Source organism: Hakea prostrata, chromosome 10, assembly GCF_041222555.1.
Source record: "Hakea prostrata isolate BN-2017 chromosome 10, UWA_Hpros_2, whole genome shotgun sequence".
In the NCBI taxonomy this organism is placed as follows: Eukaryota; Viridiplantae; Streptophyta; class Magnoliopsida; order Proteales; family Proteaceae; genus Hakea; species Hakea prostrata.
Window position 1 is genome coordinate 43,393,371 of NC_142609.1, and position 25,028 is coordinate 43,418,398.

Consider the following 25,028-nt stretch of genomic DNA (forward strand, 5'->3'; position numbering starts at 1 on the left):
GTTAGTGGTATTCTGAATTTTAGTTGAATTTACCAAGGCCATGTAGCGGTCAAAGCCTTTGGCCTATATACATTAATTTTTTTAGGGGCCCTTTTTGACTCTCTTGGTTAAGCCTAAATCCATTAACAAAGTTGATGGATTTTTGATAAATAAATAAAGAACTTTGGGATGGTTTTGGGTAGTAGTTGTTAATTTTGGACATGGATGATACAACCGGGTCCAGCACGACCTATGAATTTAAGCGGACTTACCAAGTGGGGGTTTGCTTGGAAGGTATATGGAGCCCACATGCAGTTGGTGAAGGCACCAATATGGGACAAGCTCAAGAAGATAGTTACTGTTTAAAAAAAAGAAGTTAATTTCTAACATGGCCCTTCTATTTACGGTGGCTTAACTTTTTATACGATTCTTTCACCCATCTCTATGTATAGGGGTTTTAATTTTGAAATTAGGGTTTAAGTTAAGTGGGATTTGAATTACTTTAACAAATAAAAGGTAATTTAGTCATATTCTAAATTTTAGTTGAATTTTACTAATGGTCATTAGTAGAGTGGACATAGTTTTTGGCGCACTAGAGAGGGGGGCCATTAGTTTTTTGACCAACTTAGGGGTGTGCATAGATGAAAAACTCATTTAGTTTTATCAAAAGTTTGATATTGATGTATAAATTGCACCCCATTCACTAGGGATGGTGTAAGCGGATCTTTGATGAACTTTGATCATTGGAGTGGCTATCAACCAAGTCGGTTGGCGAGCTCTCCCGTTTGTCACTGTGTTTGAGGCTGAATCATACTTAAAGAATCAACATTGGTCGAGAGAGTACTCTGCCGAAATCAAAAGTTGAAGAAAACAAAGTGATAAGGGCGCGAAAGGATTCATTTCGTGGACTCAAGAATCCCCACATATAAGTTGGGCCATGATTCCTAATTAATTGTCAATGTTGTTCTACTATCATTGCCACATCTCGGGAATAACACATCCACTAAGAATTCACAATAGATAGGAGAACTACATCTTAGCACGAGTTCACTGCCAATTGGGCTCTAATGTGCGACATGGAGATAGAATTAGAGCTAAATCAGCAAAACCTAGTTAGCATACCCTAATAGGTAGGGGTGTAAATGGACCGGATTCGGATCGGATAGTGGTATATCCATATCCGCATCCTATTATATTCGGATGGATTCGGATAATATCCTATAGATTCTCGGACATATTCTGTCGGATTCGGATGATAATCGAATAATTATTTTCTATCAGATTGAATACAAGTTTTCGACTATCCGATTACATCATTACCTTTCTATTTGTGAGATCTATGTTTGAAATTTAAGAATTTAGCGACTTTGGTAGCTATTTTAGTAGAATTTTTTTTAAAAAAGGTCACATATCATAAGTAAAATTTATAAAAATAAAAATAATAAATCTAAATAAGTAACTTAATCGGATAATTTTATCGGACGGATAATAATCGGTAAGAAAGGGTATACCATATTCGCATCCTATTAATAATCAGACGGATTCGGATACCCCTAAACATGCGGATGCATAGGATTCGGGCTCGAGCTCTTTTAAATCTTCGTCATTGCTGTTCCTGATTGTGCTGAATCATATTCTTAAAGAATCAACATTGTTTTGCCGAAATCAAATTTGAATACAACAAATACTAGTATTATTTGCATAGGATCAACAAAGTGATAAGAGAGACAAAAAAAAAAATTCATTTTCGTGTGTTTTCACAATAATCCCCACATATAAGTTGGAGCTCATGATAAATGGGCTCCTAATTAATTGTCAATGCTGTTCTACTATCATTGAAGTATATGTATCGTGGCATGGAATAACAAATACAAAAATAACCAAGCAAGGATGTTCTGTTACAAACCTTTGGGAACAAACACAAAAACTTACTTCAATGATTTTTCCTTTCCTTTAAGTCCACTTTAAAGTCTTAATCTGTTGATGTAGTTGATGGATTTTGTATTATAAGGGGAAGATTTGCATTCATAATCGTGTGAGTCGAACATGTTAGAAAATATCAATTTTGAAAATTAAAAGTAGGTAGGTTGTTTTTGACTACTTAAATTATGTTGATTTTTAAATTGAATGGAAGAAGTAAGATCAAGAAGGTCTTGTATTCGAACCTCCATCCTTCCCATATCATTTTTCCGTTTTCCATCCCTCATTCTATCCGTCCCCAATCTTTATGGTTGACATATGTTTTTCTCCTGTTAAATGTTGAAAATTTCTCATATTCATTTATTTTTGTTTTAGTAAAAAGGACATTTATTGGTCCAAGTGGTAAGCAGCGTTTCAGTATTGAAACCTTGTAGATGCAAAAAATCCTCGCTGGAAGACTCATCCACCACAGCCAGGTGTGCGACTAGGGTAGAACACTGGATTAGTTAGGGCAAAGCATTGAAAACCGGGGTTGGTAAATAAAAAAAAGAAGACATTTATTGAAAACTGAAGTTAATACAAGCATTGGGTTCTTTAGATGTTCATTGCACATGTACAATCTATCTAAGCAGAAAAAAAGAAGAAGAAGAAGCTCTCTCAAGAAAAGTATCTTTTAGTATTTTGTATTGTGGTGCTTCGGGGGGTTTGATTCCTCCCTATTCTATCTGAACTGAAAAGGGTTTTAGAATCTTCTCAAAATACCCTTTAACAATTCCTGTGCGTATCTGAAGGAAAGTTGGTACTCCTCCATAGCGTGCTTTGTTTTACATTCTCAATTCGTCATTCACATCGATTCTCCTCTACATGTGATCCATGGATGCCCTAAAATTTTGAAAGGTAAGAACCAATAATAGAAAAGCGAAATATTGATCAAGAACGTGAAAAATGAAGTCTTTTGGTACTTACCAAGTACTTGCTCGGCTGAGAATCTCTTGGAAACGTCTTTCGAAAGCATCTTCCGCAGAAGATCCTTCGCTGCTGGTGACACGGAATGGAAGTTCCGAGTTGGGAATCGTAGATTCCCTCGAAGCACCGCCGCGAATATCTCAGCCGTGGAATCACCGTAAAAAGGAGGGATTCCGGCCAACATTGTGTACAGAATAACTCCGGCACTCCAAGTATCTACTTTCTCACTGTAATCCCTACCGGAAAGCACCTCAGGCGCAATATAGTAAGGCGTCCCGACGATTCCACTCATCGGTAAACCATCGCGAAAGATCTCAGCAGATCCAAAATCAGCTAGCTTCAACCGATTCCGATCATCGAAGAGTATGTTCTCCGGCTTAATGTCACGATGAGCGACGCCTCTTCGATGACAGTGAGCGATCGCCTCCATTAAAGGCAACATCAAAGCAGCAGCTTCGACTTCACTGAAAATTCTGTTGGAGATACGATCGAAGAGGTCCGAAGAATCGCAGAGCTCCATTACAATATCAAAATAAGCTTCGTCCTCGTAAACATCGACGATTTCAACAATATTAGGGTTTCCACGGAGGATCTGCATGATCTTGGGTTCTTTGTCGATGCATTGTCGATCAATGGCGTCGGTGAGAAGACGCTTGTCGATGGATTTCAAGGCGAAGAACTCGTTGGTGGAAGGAAATAAACACTGGAAAACGGTACCAAATCTTCCCTGACCGATCTCCTGGCATATTTGGTAATCTCTCTTCAATCCCTCGCTCATCTCTGAATCTTGCTTCTACTTGGTTACTGCTTTTTGATCTTGTTGGTTGCTGGTTAGCATTTTTGCTACTAGTTAAGGTTGGTATTTATAGAAGGTTTTTGTTTGACCTTTTGTCATTTCAGCTGTCGATTCTTTTTAACCAGAGTCAGCAGCTCTGTCAGGCCAACAAAATTTTAGTTGCATTTGTAACCAAATCTAACATAAACTGACCTAAGCAACAGTAGATACTACCCTGCCTGCTGAGTTCGGATCCTAACCCCGTCAGGCGAGCACAGACGGCTCCCTATGGCTTCCCAACCACACAAACACGTGAGACCCACAAGTAAAAACACTACTATTGCATTAGGTACAACAGTACTTGTGTAGGAAATCATGTTTGAAATCATCTTGAACCATGAGTCAACTTTTTTTTTTCTTAGAAGAGAGTCAACTTCATACCTTAGTTAATTGATGTATGGGTGTGCCACCATATGAAATAGTGGTGTGTAACTTACTTGTGTCTTATGTTTAGCCGTATTTAAGTATGTCATGCATGGGTTAGGTAGTAGTTAATTGTGAATAATGGATTTAGTTAATTAATTTAATTATTATATATTATATTAAGAGAGTAATTAGTTGATTGTAACTGCGTGTGATCATACTCAATTTCTAAGAGAGATTTTACCTCAATAAAAAAACACTTAAGGGAAATCGTGGTTCATATGTTGATTTTGATATCTAAATGCTTTTTCTTGAATTTTTTATATATAAAATATTGAATCTGTGTCTATTTGAATAAGATTGATGTTAAGTATTGTTGATACGAAATCTCACTCGTCCTTCCCTGTCACGAACCTGCAAATTACGTGCTCGACCTTGTGTGGTCGAGGTACGTCTCTGACGAGCAAGTCAGTATCAATGATCTGATCTCAAATACTCAATAGAGAATTCAAGTCATTGATCACACAAAATATGAATACTTCTTCCATAGTGTTTATCTGAGGTGTTTATATAGTGTATGATAATAGAGTTATATTCGACATGTGACTCTAATATGAGTTGTTCTAGGAAAGTAACTCTATAAAGAGTTCTTTACCTAACTTACTCTCTCATCCAATTGATGGATGGTAGGAGTCTACCTTCGTCAGGTTCCTTCAACTTGATATGGTCGGTCCTACCATGAACCTCCTGGTCGAACCTTACTAGGTAACGAACTTGGTCGGATTGTGCAACCATGGATTTTAGACGGGATATATAGAATGACCATTTTAGTAATTAACAAGTATGTTTGTTATAAATCAAAACAAGATTTGGTGAGTGACAACTACTTTAAAAAAAAGAAAAAGGGGTTTTCTTAAGTTGTTAAAAAGAATAGGGTTTTCTTTAGTTGTTGATTTACAAACACCAATCACAGTAGATATAAGCTCTAAGATACCCTTCTATTTTTTTTTTTTGGGGGGGGGGGTGTTGTTCCATAATTAGGACATGAGTTACACTTGTAAGACTTTAGGATCGTATGATGGATGATACAATAGAATCTAAACTACTGAATTATAATGGCAATGGTAGATGATTGATGATACTGATAATTAGATGATCTTGTTGTGGAAAACAGGGTTTGATATTGAGTTAGCTATGTGACCAACTTTCCACGAAGAAGCTAAAATTTAATTAGGTATGTCTACATAGAATTGTATACATTTTATTAATTAGGGTGACTTTTTAAGATGGTTAGACTACCTAAAGTTAGGTAGAGTTGCAAAGATAAATTATTATCAAAAGTCTGATACCAATATTAATTGCACATACATGATATAGAAGAGGGTAATAATGTCAGAAAATTCATTTTCATGTGTATTGATAATCATCCTCACATATAAGTTACTACTCATGACAAATGAGCTACTAATTAATTGATCCATTGTTCAGCCTTTATTAAAGTATTTATATAAATGGCATGGGCTAGCAAGTACAAACATAATCAAGCAAGAAGGTTCTCTTAAGATTCTTACATATTTACAACTATTTTTCCTTTCCTTAGAGTCCATTTTAAAGTTTTAATATTGATGTAGTTGATAAATTTTGTATTTCATAAGGGGAAGAATTGGTACTAGGTAGTTTGGAGAAATATGAAAAGAATATTTTAGTCATTTTAGCATTAAGTACATTTTGTCATACTAATAAAATATTTTGAATTTTAATTATTAGTGTAAACATTAATCCTTAATACTGCTTAATATGGAAGACATTTTTGTAAAGTTTGCAAAATGAGGGGAGGGTTCCTCGAGTTTCTCCTCTACAAGTACAAAGTCAAGTAGATACATTTAATAAACTCTTATATTTATATGAGAGGAAGGTTTTCTTGCATATTATGTAACCCATGCATGCGAGAGAACATTGGTTTTGATTTTTTAAAAAATTAGTTTAAAAATATACAGGCAGTTTTTGACTTTTTTTTTTTTTTTTGGGCTTATTTACAGTATGATTTCTTTTTATTTATTTACAGTTTGTGAGTTTATATTATGGGGGTGTGAGATATTTTATTAATATATATTCCTCCATGAGAGTTTGGATTATTAACCGTTCAACTATCCTACCATTAGCAGTATGATTTTTTTTTCTTTAATTCTTTTTTAAAGTCTTAAACCATTGATAAAGTTGATGGATTTTAAGAAAGAACACAATAGTAATATGATCAATAAATGGTATTAGTATTAAGATAACTGATGACTCAAAGAAATGTTAAAAAATAACTATAATGTGGCATTTAAGGACGATAACACCTTCAAATTGTTATTGGAAGTGGTCATTTCATACCCTTATTAATCCCTTTCCATGTGAATATGTTTTTTTTTTTGGTATGTCCATGTGAATATGTTTATGATACTATTCACCCTAAAAAAGAAAAAAGAGAAGCAGCTTCTCATCTTCAACTCACTTGTTTAACCAAAACAAGGTTTTGTGCCAGAAAGCTACACTTGAGAATTGCAATGCAGAACATGCCAGCATTCTTGACTAATGAACTAGCTCTTAATTGATTGATTGTTATACATTTACAGCAAAAACATTTGATTGTTATACATTGGTATGGGCCAAATTAACATTATTGTGGCGCTGCAGGGGAGTTTGATCCCTCCCTCTCACCCACCTATGTAGTATTCTATTTAAACTGAAAGCCTAAAAAAGGGTTTCAGAATGTTCTCAAATCTGAAGAAAAATTGGTCCTTCTCCATTGACCGAGCTTTCTATCTTACAATCTCAATCCGTCAATATCGGTTCTCCTTAACTTGTAATCCATGGGTGCCCTGAAATTTTGAAACAGAGCGGGAAAAAGAAATCAGTGATTGAACTGAAAGGTAATTAGCAATTACCCAATGAGTCAAAACCAAGAATAATAGAAAAACGAAAGATTCAAGAGCGTTAAAAAGGAATGGAATGGAATTCTTCGTTCTTCTTTACTTACCAAGTACTTGCTCGGCTGAGAATCTCTTGGAAACGTCCTTCGAAAGCATCTTCCGCAGAAGATCCTTCGCTGCCGGCGACACAGAATGGAAGATCTGAGTCGGAAAGCGGAGATTCCCTCGAAGCACCGCCGCGAATATCTCAGCAGTCGAATCACCGTAAAAAGGAGGGATTCCGGCCAACATTGTGTATAGAATAACGCCGGCACTCCAAATATCCACTTTCTCACTGTAATCCCTACCGGAAAGCACCTCAGGCGCAACATAGTAAGGCGTCCCGACGATTCCACTCATCGGTAAATCGTCGCGAAAAATCTCAGCAGATCCAAAATCAGCTAGCTTTAACCGATTCCGGTCATCGAAGAGTATATTATCCGGCTTAATGTCACGATGAGCGACGCCTCTTCGATGACAGTGAGCGATCGCCTCCATTAAAGGCAACATCAAAGCAGCAGCTTCGACTTCACTGAAAATCCGCTTGGAGGAGATACGATCGAAGAGGTCCGAAGAATCGCAGAGCTCCATTACAATATCAACATAAGCTTCGTCCTCGTAAACATCGACGATTTCAACAATGTTAGGGTTTCCGCGGAGAATCTGCATGATCTTGGCTTCTTTGTCGATGCATTGTCGATCAATGGCGTCGGTGAGGAGACGCTTGTCGATGGATTTCAAGGCGAAGAACTCGCCGGAAGAAGGAAGTAAACATCGGAAAACTGTACCAAATCTTCCCTGGCCGATCTCCTGGCATATTTGGTAATCTCTCTTCAATCCCTCGCTCATACTTGAATCTTGCTTCGATTTCGTTACTTCGATCTTTGTTGGTTGCTAGTTAGCTTTTACAATAGTAGTTGGGATGTATTTTAGTATTTATAGAATTGGGGTTCGACCCGAAACGAAACGATTCAAACAAAATCCGATTGTTTCGGGGGAATATTCGTTCAATGTACTTTCCAAACACGAAATGTGAGACCCTGCATGGTTGAGAGTCCGGATCAGCGACCCCGACTGCTTCCCGTCGCTTCCTGACCACAAAGATCAGTGGGGCCCACGATGAAAAACAGTTTTTGAAAAAAATAAATAAATAATTAAAAAAATATCACGAGTGGGACCCACTGGTTTTTATGTTCAGGAAGCCATGGGGGAGCACTCTGTGCTCCCTCGACGGGGAGATGATCCGAATTCCATGGTTGAGGTCCATAATCTGGTACCACTGCACTAGGCATAACAGTAGTCGTATAGAGAATCATCTTTGAAATCATCTTGGACCTTAAGTCCAAGACTCAACTTTATACCTTTTTTTAATAATTGATAAATAAAAATATATAACATACATAAAGGTGTGCTACCATGTATGATAGTGGTGTGTATCTTAATTATATCCTATGTTTGGCTCTTATTTAAGTACAAGTATGTCATGTGTTGGGTACTTGTTAATTGTGAATGGGTGAATAATGGATTTAGTTAATTAGTATACTTATCATATATATAATATTATGGTAGTCATTAGTTGATTGTAACTGCATGTGGTTCATAGTCAATTACTCACATCTGTTGATTTTGATATCTAAATGCTTTTCCTTCAATTTTTTACATAAAAAAAAAAAAAAACTCAACCCGTATCTATTTGAGTAAGATTGATGTTAATTATGTTTGTTATAAATCAAAACAAGATTTTGTGAGTGAAAGCGACATTTTTCTTCTTCTTTAGTTGTTGGTTTACAATCACATAAGATATAAGCTTCAAGAAACCTCATTTTCCCGTGATTAAGGGCATGAGTTATACTTGTAAGAGTTCAGGATTGTAAGATGGATGATGTAAGCAACTGGTACCAGATACTCGAATATGCGCAACTGCTAAATTAAAGTAGCAATGGTGGAGGATTGATGATACTAATAGCTAGATGATCTTGTTGTGGAAAACAGGGTTAGATATCAAGTTAGGTACGTGACCAACTTTTTTACCAAGAAATTAATATCCAATTAGGTATGTGTACATACAATTGTATACAATCTATCAATTTATGGGGCCTTTTGTTGGGTTATGAAAAACCCACCTAATAGAACAATCAGCAAATAAGAGAAAAGAAGAACACAAGAATTTACGTGAAAAACCCTTAAAGAGATAAAACTACGGGCAAAAAAGAAAACTCCACTATAGATAAAGAAATATACAAAAGGGAGGATTTTGGAATGAATTACATGTGGAGGGGGAGGCATCTTTTATAGCTTCTCTCCATCCTACCTTCTTCCACATCTACTCGAACTGGAACTAAAACTCTCACTTATTTATGATGTGGAATAACAACTCCTACTTCTACTAGATGTGAAACTAAGACTATACAACACCTTTTAAGATGATTAGATTACCTAAATGTTATGTTGAGTAACATCGTTAATTATTATCAAAAGTCTTATATCAATATTAATTGCCCAAGATAAACAAAAGGGTAAGGGCATCAGAAAAATTCATTTTCGTGTGTTGACAATCATCCTCACAACAAATGAGCTCCTAATTAATTGTTGTAGTGTTCAGCTTTCATTAAAGTGTGCATAAATGGCATGGAATAGGAAATACAAACCTAATCAAGCAATAATATTCTCTTAAGAACTTTGTATTTGTTTTTCAAACAATTTTTTCTTTGCTTCGAGACCACTTTAAAGTCTGCATCTATTGATCTGGTTGATGGATTTTGTATAACATAAGGGGAAGATTTGCATGCATAGTTGTGTAAGTCGTGCATGTGAGAGAACATGAGTTTTGAAAATGAAAAGTAGGTAAGTGGTTTTTGATGAGTTCGGATCAGCGATCCCGACGTTTGTGCTTTCCGTTGCTTTCGACCATAAAAATCAGTGGGGCCTACAGTGAAAAATACTTTTTGAGAAAAATAAATTTTTTTTTCCACCAGTGGGACTCACTGATTTTTATGGTCAGGAAACCATCGGGGAGCCCTCTGTACTCCTTCACGGGGAGATGATCCATATTCGTTTTTAATTAGGTTTTTTATTTTTTGGTCTAAATTTTTGACTAGGTCATGAGAGCTATACAAATGAGAAGATGGTAGTGGGGGTGGCTGACGATATTTTTGTACCCTTTGTGTTTGGCCACAAGAGTACGGAGTACAAAACTGTTTTTTGGAATCAATTTCTTCTCTTAGACGTAAATTCCATTTTCATTGTTTACCTCCAAAAATGCAGTTTCCCGTATCTCCTGAGACTTGAGATGGTGGCAGTAATGCAAAATCTCAATACTTGCCTATGGAAAGAGCTTCCCTTAATGGTGGGGTAGATGTGAGGCTTATTAGGAGCTTGGATCCTCTCCATGCTGAATATCTTTTAATGAGTTCTTAATGAATACTTAATGAGTGATGAGAGATTGTCATGTATAAGTAATCTGACCCAAGCCAGTGATGGGTTAGTCAAGCGGTTAGAGTTCCGGCCTCCCACCGGGAGGTATTAGTAATTTAGTTCCCCCCCACTGGTAACAAGCGTACCTCTCAAAAAAAAAAAAAAAAAAAAAAAAAAAAAAAAAAATATTAGTAATTTAGTTCCCACCCCATAGTAACAAGCTTACCTTTAAAAAAAAAACACTTGTTGAATGTCAATTTTGTGTTTATCAAATTTTCAATTTGTTTATTTCATGTCCCCGAATACATAGAACAAAACTCGAAACTTGGTTCAATCAATTGGTTATCTTAAGCATATTGATGACCAGACTCATAAAGTTACAGTTGTCAATTAACTTGACAACCATAGGCATAAAATGTCATGGGATGTCTATGTTCGTTGGTTGGAGGAGAGGATGTTACAAGCATAATATTACTCAGCTCACAGGATGAATCCACTCTTGGCACGCCTCTTAACACTAAGTTGTATTTTACTTTTATTGTCAACTATTTTGAAGTTAGAAATTATATATTGAATGTTATGTATTTAAGTAGTTCAGTTTATAATTTACTTTTTGGACAATTGTACATTGATGTTATGTATATTGAATGACATATCTTCATTGATTTCTCTTGATTTTTTTAGCAAAATACAACAAATGTATTCTTTATACTTTAATTAACTTAAATACAAGATCCCACCTCAAAATACTCTCTAATATCTGTCGAAATTTGATGTCGAAACTTGTAAGGAAAAGTCATCGGTTCCTCAAAATATCCCAAGTTTTCACCTAAGTTTTCCATTTTCACCCGATCAAAACTTGAGTTTCCCTCAAATTTTTTAGCATGAATAGAATGTTGACATATGTTAACATTATTATTTTCGAACGAGTATTGAGAGGATAATTGGGATCAATAAAAAATTCATCTGAACTGCACAACACCTTAACCATGACGTGTAGGCTGACGACAGAAGAGCAAAAAATGAATACCAACACCAACACCGTGTAAAGCTGGGGTAGTTGAAGCCCGTGCGTACCATAGTCCATAGAGAGCTTGCTGGCTCTGAAACTGCTACTTAACAAGGTTCTTTTTCTTTTCTTGAATAACTCTGTTTTTTTTTTTTTCTAAAGAAAAATGAAGGTTTTGAGGTGACCATACGATTCGAAAACAAGATGAAACCCTTTGTTCCTGCATTCCTGCTACTTCCATTTTCACTCAATGGGTTTCATTTCCTTCCTTTACTTTCTCTTTTAAAGTTTCTCAAAAGAAAACTCCTCTTTAAAGTTTTAATACATTAAAACAGCTGATGGGTTTTTTGTTATATATAAACAAGGAAAAATCGGCGAAATTTTGCTGTTTTGCTATATGAGGACAAGAAACCCAACCCCGAAATGAACTTTACCAAAATGTTGTCGAAAATTGCCATTCTTGATGGGTTCCTCAATTGTTGTTTCATCTTTTGCTGCTAGTGTTGCTGTTTTCTATGAAAGCTTCTTTAGGAAAAGGCTTTGGGGCGTTCTCTTTGAGCCAGTGGTGGCTCCTCCCCACTACATGGTTTTTGGAGGCATTGTTGCAGACTTGTAGTGCAATGTCAAGAGTAGCAAAGAAGCTACGAGCAGAAAAGGAAACTAAAAGCCCCAACAACAAAAGGTGAAAACTAGAGTTAATGGCTTTCTTATCTTCTGATTCATCGTTTGAAGAAATATTAGAAGAACTGAAGAAATTATTGTTGTGAAGAAGAAGAAGAGAAAGGAAACAAAGAAGCGATAACCAATTTTTGGGAGCAAAACCATGAAACGTAGATGAGGTCGTCGAATACACAAAAAATAAGTAACATATAAAAAAATAAGTAACATGTCCGAAGTCCAAAACTCAATTGACCAAAAGTTTTAAAAATGCTCCCAAGGGGAATGTGGCGATATATCAGGGTTTCGTTGGTTTTGCCAGCTAGTAAACCCCCCACCCCAGTCAGCCAACATTTTGCTCCTCGTTATATAAAGGAAAGTAACACAGATATCTAGAAATTCTTCTATAATATAATCAAGAAGTGGTATTAGTATAATCCTACCAAAAAAAGAAAATGGTGTACAGTGGCCTGGGCCGAGCACATAGAAATAAAATCTAAGCAGAAGAGAGAAAAAATAAATCTCCTAAGAAATACGTTTAGTAAGCCTTTGTAAGGTGGTTCTTCAGGGGAGTTTGACCCCTCCGTTCCACTGGGGTAATTTCACTCCCTCCACCTAGCTGGTATTCTACAAACTGATTAGGGTTTCAGAATGTTCTCTTTTTTGTTGGTAAGAGTTTCAGAATGTTCTCAGAATTCAGAATTCCTGGGCGCATCTGATTCAACCTGTTTCTGTCCTTAGCATCTGAAGGAAAATTGGTCCTTCTCCATATAACGTCCTCTGTTTTCCAGTTTCAATTCGTCATCTACAGCGACTCTCCTCTACTTGTGATCCATGGATGCCCTAAAATTTTGAAACAGAGAGAGACAGAAATCAGTAATTGAAAACTCGAAGTAAACTTCCCAATCGGTCACAAACAACAATAGAAAGCGAAAGATTCAAGAGCGTGCAAAAAAGAAATTCCATACTCACCGATTACTTGCTCGGCTGAGAATCTCTTGGAGACATCTTTCGAAAGCATCTTCCTCAGAAGATCCTTCGCTGCCGGCGACACAGAATGAAAGATCCGAGTTGGAAACTGGAGATTCCCTTGAAGCAGCGCCGCGAATATCTCAGCCGTCGAATTGCCACAAAAAGGAGGGATTCCGGCCAACATTGTGTATAGAATAACACCGGCACTCCAAATGTCCACTTTCTCACTGTAATCCCTCGCGGAAAGCACCTCAGGCGCAACATAATAAGGCGTCCCAACGATTCCACTCATAGGTAAATCGTCACGGAAGATCTCAGCAGATCCAAAATCAGCTAGCTTCAACCGATTCCGATTATCGAAGAGTATGTTATCCGGCTTAATGTCACGATGAGCGACGCCTCTTCGATGACAATGAGCGATTGCCTCCATCAAAGGCAACATCAAAGCAGCAGCTTCGAGCTCAGAGACAGTGCCCTTCGAGATTCGATCGAAGAGGTCAGATTCATCGCAGAGCTCCATAACGATGTCAAAATAAGCTTCGTCATCGTAAACATCGAAGATTTCAACAATGTTAGCATTTCCGCGGAGAATCTGCATGATCTTGGGTTCTTTATCGATACATTGTCGATCAATGGCGTCGGTGAGGAGACGTTTGTCGATGGATTTCAAGGCGAAGAACTCTCCGGTGGAAGGAAATAAACACCGGAAAACGGTACCAAATCTTCCCTGACCGATCTCTTGGCAGATTTGGTAATCTCTCTTCAATCCCTCGCTCATCTCTGAATCTCGCTTCGATGCTGTTAGTTGCTAGTTAGCTTTTTTTATTGTGGTTATGGTTGGTATTTATAGAATTGGTGGGTCGATCCGAAACAGAAAGATTCTAACAAAATCCTATTGTTTCGGGGGGAATATTCGTTCACTGTACTTTCCAAACACTCTGAACCGTATCGGCTTTGAGTACAAGAAAACCCAGCTTTGTTTCTAGAAGGTTTTAGTTTGACCTTTTGTCGTTTCAGGCTTTCAGCTATGGATTCTCTTTGACTAGCAGATTTTTTTTTTCTTTTTCTAATTAATATCTATACATTAGAAAAGAGACCTGCATTTTTATTTTTGGAGTGTATAGAGAGACCTGCATGGTTCATATTGTTTGATTAAGGTTAATTTTTTTAGTACTGTAATTTAATATAGAATTAGTAATTTAAAAAATATAAAAATAAAATAATAATTAAACTATAATTCAAGGGGCCAAAGCAATTATCTCTTGAATATTATTTCTACCAGAAAAAGTGACAATCGATAATTATCCAGCTAAGGTGGGCTTGTGCTGGGCTGGACTGAACCCAACAACAGAGTTTTGGGCTTGATTGAAGTCTTGGAAGCCTAGGTGATTAAAATGGCCTGAATTGAGTTGAAGGATAATGTCATTCGAATTAGGGTTTACAAAAACCCAACTCAACTGGACCCTCTTTCACTTTAACCCTTTGATGATGTACAATTTATAGAGCCACTCCGAGGAAAGGAATGCTCAGAAGCAAATAAGCAAAGCTTCAGCTCCATGATATGACAAAAGCAAACTTCTGGGCCGAGTAGGGTTCTGGTTTAGCCCTCAAAGCCAACTCGGGCCACCCTTACTTGACCTTGTGTCAATTTTAGTTAAATTAGAATTATATATAAATTGAGTTTCAATAACTATTCAACCGAGTAGTCCACTAATCACCCCAAGGGATTAGCTTAGTTGGCAAAAACCAACAATTCTATAAGTAAGAAGTCAAGAGTTTAAATCTCCTTAATACCACTGATCCATTTTGCTTGTTTTGTTTTAATTAGGGCTGGGTTATGGTAAATCAGGGTTAACTTGCTAGCCGACCCTATCAAGGTAAATTAGGTCACGTCAGGCTTAGAAGAACCTTGATAGGTAAGGTTTAGGTTGGGGTTTCTTAAGCCCTGGTAGGATTGGGTGGGGTTTGGATTTTTGGGTTTAGACTGGCTCGACCCAATCTGGCTCATTGACACCCTTAATTACATGAATCTGTGCCTTGTCAAAACCACTCAGAGTCTGCACCCTTGAGGGTAGTGTAACACCATCTTCTAACTGCACCATCATACAATCAGTTGATGAACATGGTGGCAGTGCTGGTGCTTGTAGCATTGATGGTGTAAAATTATAAATGAATGGAACTTGTAAGGAAGAAATGATCATCTTATCCTTGTGCAAACATCTTATTCCGGATCCACTAGTGTCTGACTAGAGGGAGGGAGCTTGAGTATACAGAAAGAGCTGGATTGAGAGGCTACGGATCAACTTGGCTTTGTTCCATTTCCCTTTTTTTATAATCTATTCTCTTCATGGAATAATTTCAATAGTAATTATGTAGGTAAGTGATGAAAGTGGATTCATGCCCCCGGAATGTCAAACCCGGCGAACTCATCCCCCCGGTTGTCCGTACACACGGCTGTTGGCATACCTCCATTAAAAACAGTTTTGATTCCCAGACACCCCCCCCCCAAAAAAAAAAACTCTTTTTTTGGGGGTAAAATCAATATCATTGCCATTATCAATGAATGCCATTTTCATGCATTTCTTTTCTCTAGTATATGTGAGACAGTAATATTCACACTAACTATACTTTTTTGGGTGCATAAGTACAAATTTTGATATCTACGATGGAATTGAGAATCATATGCTCAAAAAGTGCAAAACTTCTTCTGAAACAAGATCAAACGTATAAAGGAATGTAAGCATGAAAGTTTCAGCTATTTTTGCACGTCTTGGCTAAAACAGAGATACTTTACTTCAAACTGATTATAAGGATTGGTTAAGCAACTACACGGTAGAATTCAACAACAAAAACAAAAAAAAGCAACTACAAGACAGAAAAGAGCTCCCCTTGTCCAATACACCCCACACAGACACACAGACAAAAAAGGGTTTATGAAGACAAAAGACACTCGGTCCTTATGCTAGAAAAAGGGGAGGGGAAAACTGCTATGTTACCATCTAATTACGTGCTGCTGCTTCACTGCTTCCAGCATTATCATCTTGCTCACCAGACATCTCCTCTAGTGATTTACCTTTTGATTCAGGTACTAGGAAAGTGCAAAGCAAGCCCAAGAAGTTGACTACGCCTAATATGATGAGTGAATTCCTCATACCAATACCAGGTGGGTAACCTGCATCAGTCTTTGCCTTGTCCTGGTTTTGTGATAGGTAAAGGAACCCAAATGCCCCAACAATTGCTCCTAGTTTCCCAGATGCTGCTGAGATACCATGGCATGTTGATCGAAGTCTGGCTGGGAAAATCTCTGCCGGTACCACAAATGTGGTAGCATTAGGCCCAAAATTTGCAAAGAAGAAGGTTAAGGAGTACATGATGACAAACCCAATTCGGTTCTCTGGCAAAGTCCAGTGGTGGTATGGTAAGGCCAGGGCAAACATGAACACTGTCATGAAGAGGAAACCCATCAGTTGAATTGCAAATCGCCCAATAACATCGATGAAAGCCACCGTGAACCAATACCCTGGGACGGTACTACAGAGAGCAATAAGCGTTTGTGCTCTTGCAATTCTGAAGACTTCTTCCAGTGCATTCATTGTCTTTGCATTTGGGATCCAACCAATAGCAGTGAAGACATCTTTCTGGAACAAATTTTGACTGTAGAAAGCAATATCCAATAAGAACCATGTGCTAGTGGTTCCAAGCAAGTGAAGCCCATGGCGAAGAAGAAATTCCTTTGAGAACAATCCGTAGGACTTATCTGCTACCAATTGCTCAACTTTCTCTTGTTCAGCTTCAATATCAACCTGCATAACCTTAGCCATGTCTGCTGCTGCCTGTTTGGCGTTCTTTGCAACAAGGGCAGTGTACCGAGCAGTCTCTGGCATTTTCAAACGCCAATAGTATGTAAGCAAAGCTGGTAATGCACCAAACATCAGAATACTACGCCAGACAAAGTCAGCCTCTGGTACCGTTGAGGCAATTGGGTTTTCTTCATAAGTTGGAGCTGGGAACCTGGCCTTGAATGCAGATGAAATAATGATTGCAACCATTCCACCAGCTAAAATTCCAAAACCTTGCATTGCAAAAACAGCAGCTATAAATGCTCCACGAGTTTTCTTGTTGGCATACTCAGACATGATAGTGGCAGAAAGCGGGTAGTCACCACCAATGCCAAAACCAAGCCAAAATCTGAAGAAGCAGAGAGTGGCCATGACGCTCTTGGGAGTATGGCCGAAGGATAACCCAGAGGCAATAGAGCAGATGACCATGATCATGAGAGTCATGCCATAGACACGCTTGCGACCCATTTTGTCACCAAGCCAGCCAAAGAAGAGTTGCCCAGAAAGTGTGCCACAGAATGCCACACCATTGACTGCAGCTGATACATTAGGGGGCAATGAACCTGGCTTTAGCGACCCATCATGATGGTAGTATATCCGACCAAGCAATTTAGTGACCAAGGAGATGCAGAAGAGATCATAGGCATCGGTAAAGAAGCCCATGCCAGCAATCACAATTGCCGTGAAGTGATACCATTGTGTCTTTGCTACATCAAGTGCATTAAGCACTTGCAATTGATCATTAGCCATGGGACACTAATTCAATTCCAATACCAATTCAAGCACCTTGATCACAACCTGCTAGAAGGTGAGAAAAAGACAGATTAGATTATACCAACATACTGAAAAACAGCGTCTGGAAACAAGAAACAGGCCTCACTATGTCAAATTCTGGAGGAGCTGGGAGGAACTCCTTTTCTACAACATTTATATGTGAGGAAGGTACAGAAAGGGAATCCCAAAAGATCAGTATCACGGGCTCTTTACCAGTCAAGCACAAACCGTAGAAAGTTACAAATTACCCAAAAAATAGAAAAGAAAAAAACTGTAGAAATTTACTTCGCAGAGATATCAAAGTCAGTTTTGAAGGCTTGGAACAGTTTCTAATCGAAGTCAGCTTTGAAGGCTTAGCAGTTAAAAAGCAGTTTCACGAGGTGAGATAATCATGACGAAGGGCGTTCACAGCATCACGGACCTCTAGATGAAATATATATAATTGATTTGTAAAACCAATACAAGGGAAAGAAAATTGTGAGAAAAAAAAGAGAGGCAAATAATACAATAATTGGCGCTATTTGCAGGATCACAAGGCACATGTGACAGGAGTTCATAGGTTAAGAATACCATGAATAAAATAAATAGAAAGGTGAACAAAAGAAGAATATTCTGAAACTCAGTTATCCAGATGAGTCCGAGAAACCCAAGATAATTCTAGAAAAGCTAAAGTTCTTCCATGTATACAGGAAAAGCAGAAGCCATTAAAAAAACGATGGTAAGAGAAAAGAAATGAAAAAGAAAGAGGAAGGTTAGAATCTTTAGCAATCTCCAGTGCACTGATAACAACCACAATCCAACCTTCAAGTGCTTTCCACCTTTCCCCCATTTCCAGATAAACGAACAGATACAGAGAAGACCAGAATGCATTACACATAATATAAACCCTCGAATCTCATGGTGATTCTTGAATGAGAGAAAGGGAATAAATAAGAACGGGCATGGATCAAAGAATCGTTACAGCAAATAGAAAATTTATTATCAGTTTTTTGGGGTGCGACTGTGCGAGTCAGGGAGGTTAAACAGTAAAATAAAAATAAAAATAAAAATAAAAATAAAAATATATTACCCTTAAATTAATCGCGAAATCACCTGTAGAGACTCTGAAGCGTCGTTGTAGAATATTAAAGAACAATAGATAAAAAAAATAAAAACATTGCGACGACCAGTGGTCAATTTTGTCTTGAAGATATGGTCAATTTTGTCTTGTATCTCATTGACTAATCTGTCAAAAATATCGTCAACAGAGAAAGACAAGGTAACCACTGGGATTCAGATCGGAGACCATAGAAGGAATGAAACACAGACGACGCAAGATTCATACTAGATTCAAAGTATGAGCTTTTTCAATTCCTCATGCAACATAAATCGATTAAAACTGCAATGCCATGTGTAATTCCTAACAGAACAATAACAATAACGAATGAATCCCGATATTCAGGAAAAAATAATTTCAGATCAAAGTCATACAAGGAAACTATTAACTAATCCAGTGAATAACAGAATGAAGACAGTAAGTGAGAGTACCTTTGGTGATTGATTCAGAAAGAAATAGAGAACAATGATTTCCTCTTTATCTTCTTCTTCACAAGCTGGAAAAAGAAAACGTTATCATGATGATGCACTTGATTAGCAGATGGTTCTCTAGAGAATGAGGATGAAGAAGAAGTAGTCACACTCGTACAGAAGAGGAAAATTGGAAACCACGCAGAAGGATTTTTTTTTTTTTCTGAAAAGTTTGAAGCTATAGAGATTCTCAGAGTCAGAGACAGAAAGATCCCAAATCACTCTCACCTTCTCAGAGAGGAGAAAATTGTATTGCTGGGGGGAAATATTGTTGCCTATTTATTGCTTCGGACTCTCCCCAAGATTGGAATCTTTTAGTAGAATATGCTCTTTTCAACGTGTTTATGGTAAATCATAGCTGTTAGAATATATTAGGGTTAGGGAATAATGACTGAATTAGATTCGACACGCGTCAAGTTTGTGCTCCTCTCACACCTTTTAATAATATATTAAATTCGAGTACGAAATTTACTGTGGACCCCAATTCACAAGTAAATCTCTCCTAATATATGATAGAGAAGTGTTAGAGAAGCATAGGACTCTATTCTGACGATATACAATTCAAACTCGATTCATAGAATTCAGGTGAGGTGGAACCTCTCCTAATATGTGGTGAAAAAATGTGAAGAGAATACAGAACTTTACTTGACAAATATATGATTTAGACTCTTTTTACGATTTTCAAGGGTCACGATCGCATTGATTTCTCCTAAAATCCAATGGTCCACGTCTTACCTATTTGTGTGGCTTTATTTTTTCCTGGTTTCTGGTTTCTTCTCGTGTTCTTCCATTTTCTTTTCTCTGTCACAGCTGAGTCAAGCTTAGCTAGAGCAACGGAAGTTTCGGAGACCTGAGTCGGATTCCTTTTTTGTCGCACAGAAAAATGCGATGGAAGTTTCTTGGTGGTCTCGTGAATCTGACTTTGGCAACGCATATTCAAGCGCCTATTCTTTCTCTCCTTGTGTGGGCACCAGACAACTGGGCTGAACATTTTCACATCCATAACGCGTTCGACAAAATAGCTGGCAGAATTCTTATCGATGTGGTTCTGGTGAGAGTTGAGACTGCAATTAACCGCAAACGGAAAGCCAGCTCTGTCCGTACTTCCTATTCCAGAAAACGATTTGATATCCATTATTCCATTAAACTGAAAATAGCAAACCCGATGTAGAAGGTTTCACACAGCGGAGTCTACTAGGTGATTTTCTTCTACAGCTTCACAGATGCTAGGGAGGGTTTGAATTTTATTTTTTTACTCAAAGAAAAGGTACAAGAATTAAAGAATTAATCCCAAGAAGAATTTATATATAACCCAAAAATAGAAGCGATCGAAAGAGACAAATGTTATTCTATAGTTTCCTTTGAAACACATGTACACAATTAATCACGAAGAACACAAAATTCAAACACACCAATCGTTTTAACAATTACAATCAGAAACTGGAATCACTATCTTCACAATTAAACAGGAGTTTCATTGTTACGGATAATTTCTGTGTGAGGTCTGTCTTTTAAGATCCCATTCTCAGTCTCCTCACCGGAAATTTCTTCAAGACTCTTGCCGTTGTAATCTGGCACTAGCAGTGTAAATAACATTCCAAAGAAGTTGACGACACCAAGAACGATGAGTGAATTTTTGACACCAATACCAGGTGGGTAGCCAGCGTCTGTCTTGGTCTTGTCTTGGCTCTGCGCTGCGTAAAGGAACCCAAAAGCTCCCACCAAAGCCCCTGCCTTCCCTGCTGCTGCTGAGATCCCATGGCATGTCGATCTCATCCTCGCAGGGAATATCTCTGCTGGCACCACGAATGTCGTCGTGTTGGGGCCAAAATTGGCGAACAGGAAGGTGAAGGAGTAGAGCACCACGAACCCAATGTGGTTACCCTTTATTGTCCAGTGGTGATAAGGAATAGCCAATGCAAACATGAACACAGTCATGAAGAAGAAACCCATCATTTGGATTGTATATCTCCCAATATAATCTATCAACGCCACTGCAATCCAGTACCCAGGAACAGTGCTGCACAGAGCTATTAGTGTCTGTGCCCTTGAAATCCTCCAAACTTCTTCAATGGCATTCATCGTTTTGGCTGGAGGGATCCACCCAATTGCGGTGAAGATGTCCTTTTGAAATAGATTCTGACTGTAAAATGCAATGTCTAATAAGAACCAGGTGGTGGTAGTTCCCAATAAGTGAAGCCCATGTCGACGAAGGAACTCCTTAGAGAATAACCCATATGGGTTCTTGGATTTCTTAGCCACCCGTTCTGTCTCAGGCATTTCATCGAACAGATCAATCTGCAAGAACTTAGCCATATCTATGGCTGCCTGTTTTGTATCCCTGGCAACCAGAGCCGTGTAACGAGCGGTTTCAGGCATCTTCATACGCCAATGGTAAGTAAGAGCAGCAGGTAACCCTCCGAACATCAGCACTATACGCCATAAATAGTCTGCTTGTGGAACAGTGGAAGCTGCTGGGTTGTCTTGGTAAGCAGGGGCAGGATAATTGTACTTGAATGCAGCTGAAACTGTGAGAGCCACAATCCCACCTGCTAAAATCCCAAAACCTTGCATAGCAAACACAGCAGCAATAAAGGTTCCACGGGTTCTCTTGTTTGCATACTCAGACATAATAGTTGCAGACAAAGGGTAATCACCACCAATGCCAAATCCAAGCCAGAATCGAAAAAAACAGAGGGTTGTCATGACACCCTTTGATGTGTGGCCAAAGGAGAGCCCAGAAGCGATGGAACAGAAGACCATGAGAATGAGAGTGACACCATAAATTCGTTTACGACCCATCTTGTCACCAAGCCAACCAAAGAAAAGCTGCCCAGCAAATGTGCCGCACAGGGCAACCCCAGTGACTGCCTCTGCTACATTTGGGGGTAAACCTCCTGGCTTTGGAGCTCCTGGTTTTGTGTAGTACAAGCGACCCAACAACTTGGTCAAGAGTGAAATGCAGAATAGATCGTAAGCATCAGTGAAAAAACCCATTCCTGCAATCACGATTACTGTGAAGTGGTACAGTTGTGTTCTTGCAAGATCAAGCGCTCTTAGCACCTGTAACTGTTGCTGAGCCATGGCAAACTGCTTGATTAATCCTGCGGTTTCTTCCTTTACTGTTACAGAATTAAGATTGTATTAGCATATGCATTAGATTGATGAAGTGAAACTACAGTTAATTAAAACTAATTAATCTCAAGTCTCAGCCCACCACGTATATAAAAAATAATGATTGTTTTCACAATCAAAATCCATGAATGCCAAAATTCACGTGTTAAATTTCAATTCATGCACAACTCTTTTTTTGAGAGTAAACAAACCCCTGAGCCAAGGAGTGAAGATATGCCAAACAGTAAGCTTTTTCGAACTAGAAGATTACCTCCCGAAAATCAAAGATACGAGGAAGTGTGTTCTTCTTTTCCATTTCTTGGGATGATTATTTCTATCAAATCCCCAACTGGGTCACATCCGGGTTCTACTAAAACCCAAGGTAGCCTAGCCCGCTACGTGTTGCGAAACTTTGCTTCGAATTCTCACTTGCCTTGAGAGATAGAGAAGAAGAAGAGAAGCTGCTGCTACTGCTACTGCTAATGCTGCAACAAATGTATGGAAGTTGGAAGTAGATGAAACCACGCAGGTCCACAGGACTCCATGGTCTGGCTTTAATAGTCTCAACTGTAGACTCAAGTCTACTTGAAGTTTGAACCAATAGAATTCACAAGGCATATGCGCATATACGCCCTTCTTATTCCTTATTACTACAAAAATGTATTACAAAAATGGAAGAACCAACGAATTCCAGACAGGATATACCTGTAATGGCTTGCTTTCTTTCAAAATTTTCAAAGCCAAAACCGCAGAACGTGAGCACGATGTTATCCAAGGTTAACATATTTTTATGTTAATTAGATAATAGTTTCCAATGAAGGGAAGCAATCTTATTTGCAGTTAATAGTAGTAGTGACCACATACATGCAAATTATAAATATTTTTCCATGACATTATATTATTATAATAAGTTATGAAGAACCTTTCTGTAGATTTAATATAAAGAAATTATTCTTTTATCATTTACTTAAAGAAAATTTTAGAATAAGACAAGAGGATGGACAAAGGTTGAAGATTAGAAACTGTTCTATCTAAATTTTAAGAATTTTTAGAATAAGACAGAGGGCAGTCAAGGTAGGTATGATGTATGATGAAGCTTGACATTTGGTTGGTAATGTGAAGAAAGAGGAGACCAATAATAGAAAACAATTTTTGTGTTCATACGAGTGGAAAATTGGTTTTTAAAATTTCGACCCTATTCAAACAACTTCCTTTGGTTTTTGAGGAATGAATTGTGAAACTAAATAGCAATGCCTTATACCTCATTGTCTGTGAAACTATGGTTTTTCCAACAATGATTTATGAATTTGATTGTTGCTCTATCTCTGACTCTTCAGGTGAACTGTGATTATTCACCCGATGGTTCAAAAATTTATTCATAAGAAAGTCATTAGGGCTGATTCTATGGCTAATCAGCCACCTCTGAAGTTTAAGTTAGATTTTAAAGGCAACATTTGCTCGAACAGTACTGTAAACCATAAAAGCTCAAGAACTTGTGAAATAATATATGAGTAAATGAGTGTTACCATTACTTGTGATAGTTGAAAATTAATCAAAGTGGAACCTGAATCATAATGACCTTGGATTATGCATGCGAGATGGATGCCTTCCTTGATCAACATGCTACCTGTGAGGGTTGACTACTCTTAAGATGATCAAGCCCTTGGTCTAATGTTTGTCTTTGACTTCTCAACCAGTTCACCAATTTGGCCCGAATTAATTGGCTTAACCAAAATTGAGGTAACACTAATGACTCAAATTGATCGAACTTAAACCTATTCTTTTCGCTTTTACCATATCATACTGTAATGAATAAATACTGTATAATAATAGTTTGACATAGTTGTATCATTTAATAAATTGAATTATAATGGTATAGATAAAATGATACAAATGAACCATACCACAATGATTCAGTAGTGATCCCAAACTGATTTGGTATGATATACTTATACCATTTGGTATGAGATAAATTTATATAATATCGAACCAAAATATCACTACCATGCCATAAACTAATCCAACTGCATTAACCTTTAGATTTTTTTTTTTTTTTTTTTCTTTTGGGGCTGGGAGGTGGTGGGGGCAAAGGGGACATGACAAATTCGAATCCTCTAACATGACGGTAGAAGATTGTGTTCCCCTCCCACCCCACCATGACACATTTATGAAGGGACTCATCTTTGAGTATGAATAAAGTGGACCACAAGTGGACCCCGCACAAATGATAGTTATAGTATGAAAGAAATACAAATCTCTAATCGTAGAATAGAGAATCCCAATTCAGAATAGGACATCCCTAGTCTTATAGGTGGGACCTACCCACTATGTAATACAAAGTTTTCCTCTTGTCCTCTCACTTCTCTAGTGGATCCAAACTCTTTGTAAGCTGTTCGCTATTAATAATGCTAACTTAGTGATGATCCTAGGTCCCTATAACCTAGGTATATATGTTTTTCAAAGAGTTTCATTTGTATTTTCGAGTTGTAAATCAATGCAGGGTTGGTAGAGTAGTAAGATCCATACTTCTCAAGTAGAAGGTCATGGGTTCGACTCTTGTGGACGATAAAGCTCCCTTTGAAGATGTAATCGAGGTGCGGCAAACTAGCCTGGATGAACCTCAGATACAAAAAATTTTAATTCACCTTTTTGCCCCTAAAATATTA

General features: G+C 37.8%; 2 protein-coding genes and 3 pseudogenes across 4 annotated transcripts; all 5 read right to left on the reverse strand.

Annotated features, from left to right (window-relative positions):
* Positions 1–2,731: 2,731 nt before the first annotated feature.
* On the reverse strand, positions 2,732–3,677 carry LOC149003221 (phosphoenolpyruvate carboxylase kinase 1-like; annotated as a pseudogene).
* Positions 3,678–6,880: 3,203 nt separating this feature from the next.
* On the reverse strand, positions 6,881–7,961 carry LOC149003222 (phosphoenolpyruvate carboxylase kinase 1-like; annotated as a pseudogene).
* Positions 7,962–12,530: 4,569 nt separating this feature from the next.
* LOC149003223 (phosphoenolpyruvate carboxylase kinase 1-like) lies at positions 12,531–13,866 on the reverse strand. The gene is made up of 2 exons (XM_089137664.1): positions 13,070–13,866; positions 12,531–12,940 (listed from the first exon to the last, which is right to left on the reverse strand). The coding sequence occupies exons 1-2, from the start codon at positions 13,845–13,847 to the stop codon at positions 12,903–12,905; spliced, it is 816 nt and encodes a 271-aa protein (XP_088993790.1). The 5' UTR covers positions 13,848–13,866; the 3' UTR covers positions 12,531–12,902.
* Positions 13,867–15,812: 1,946 nt separating this feature from the next.
* On the reverse strand, positions 15,813–19,480 carry LOC149003224 (inorganic phosphate transporter 1-4-like). 2 transcript variants are annotated; one of them, XM_089137778.1, is made up of 2 exons: positions 19,210–19,480; positions 15,813–17,706 (listed from the first exon to the last, which is right to left on the reverse strand). In XM_089137778.1, exon 2 carries the CDS (start codon positions 17,656–17,658, stop codon positions 16,069–16,071), a length of 1,590 nt encoding a protein of 529 aa, XP_088993904.1. In that variant the 5' UTR covers positions 17,659–17,706; positions 19,210–19,480; the 3' UTR covers positions 15,813–16,068. The 2 variants fall into 2 exon arrangements, with proteins under 2 accessions (XP_088993904.1, XP_088993905.1); XM_089137779.1 differs by having other exon boundaries at positions 15,813–17,709.
* Positions 19,481–20,494: 1,014 nt separating this feature from the next.
* On the reverse strand, positions 20,495–22,958 carry LOC149003225 (putative inorganic phosphate transporter 1-3 pseudogene; annotated as a pseudogene). Its single transcript, XR_016170191.1, has 2 exons — positions 22,634–22,958; positions 20,495–22,370 (listed from the first exon to the last, which is right to left on the reverse strand). The product of XR_016170191.1 is annotated as a putative inorganic phosphate transporter 1-3 pseudogene (transcript).
* Between the last annotated feature and the right edge of the window lie 2,070 nt (positions 22,959–25,028).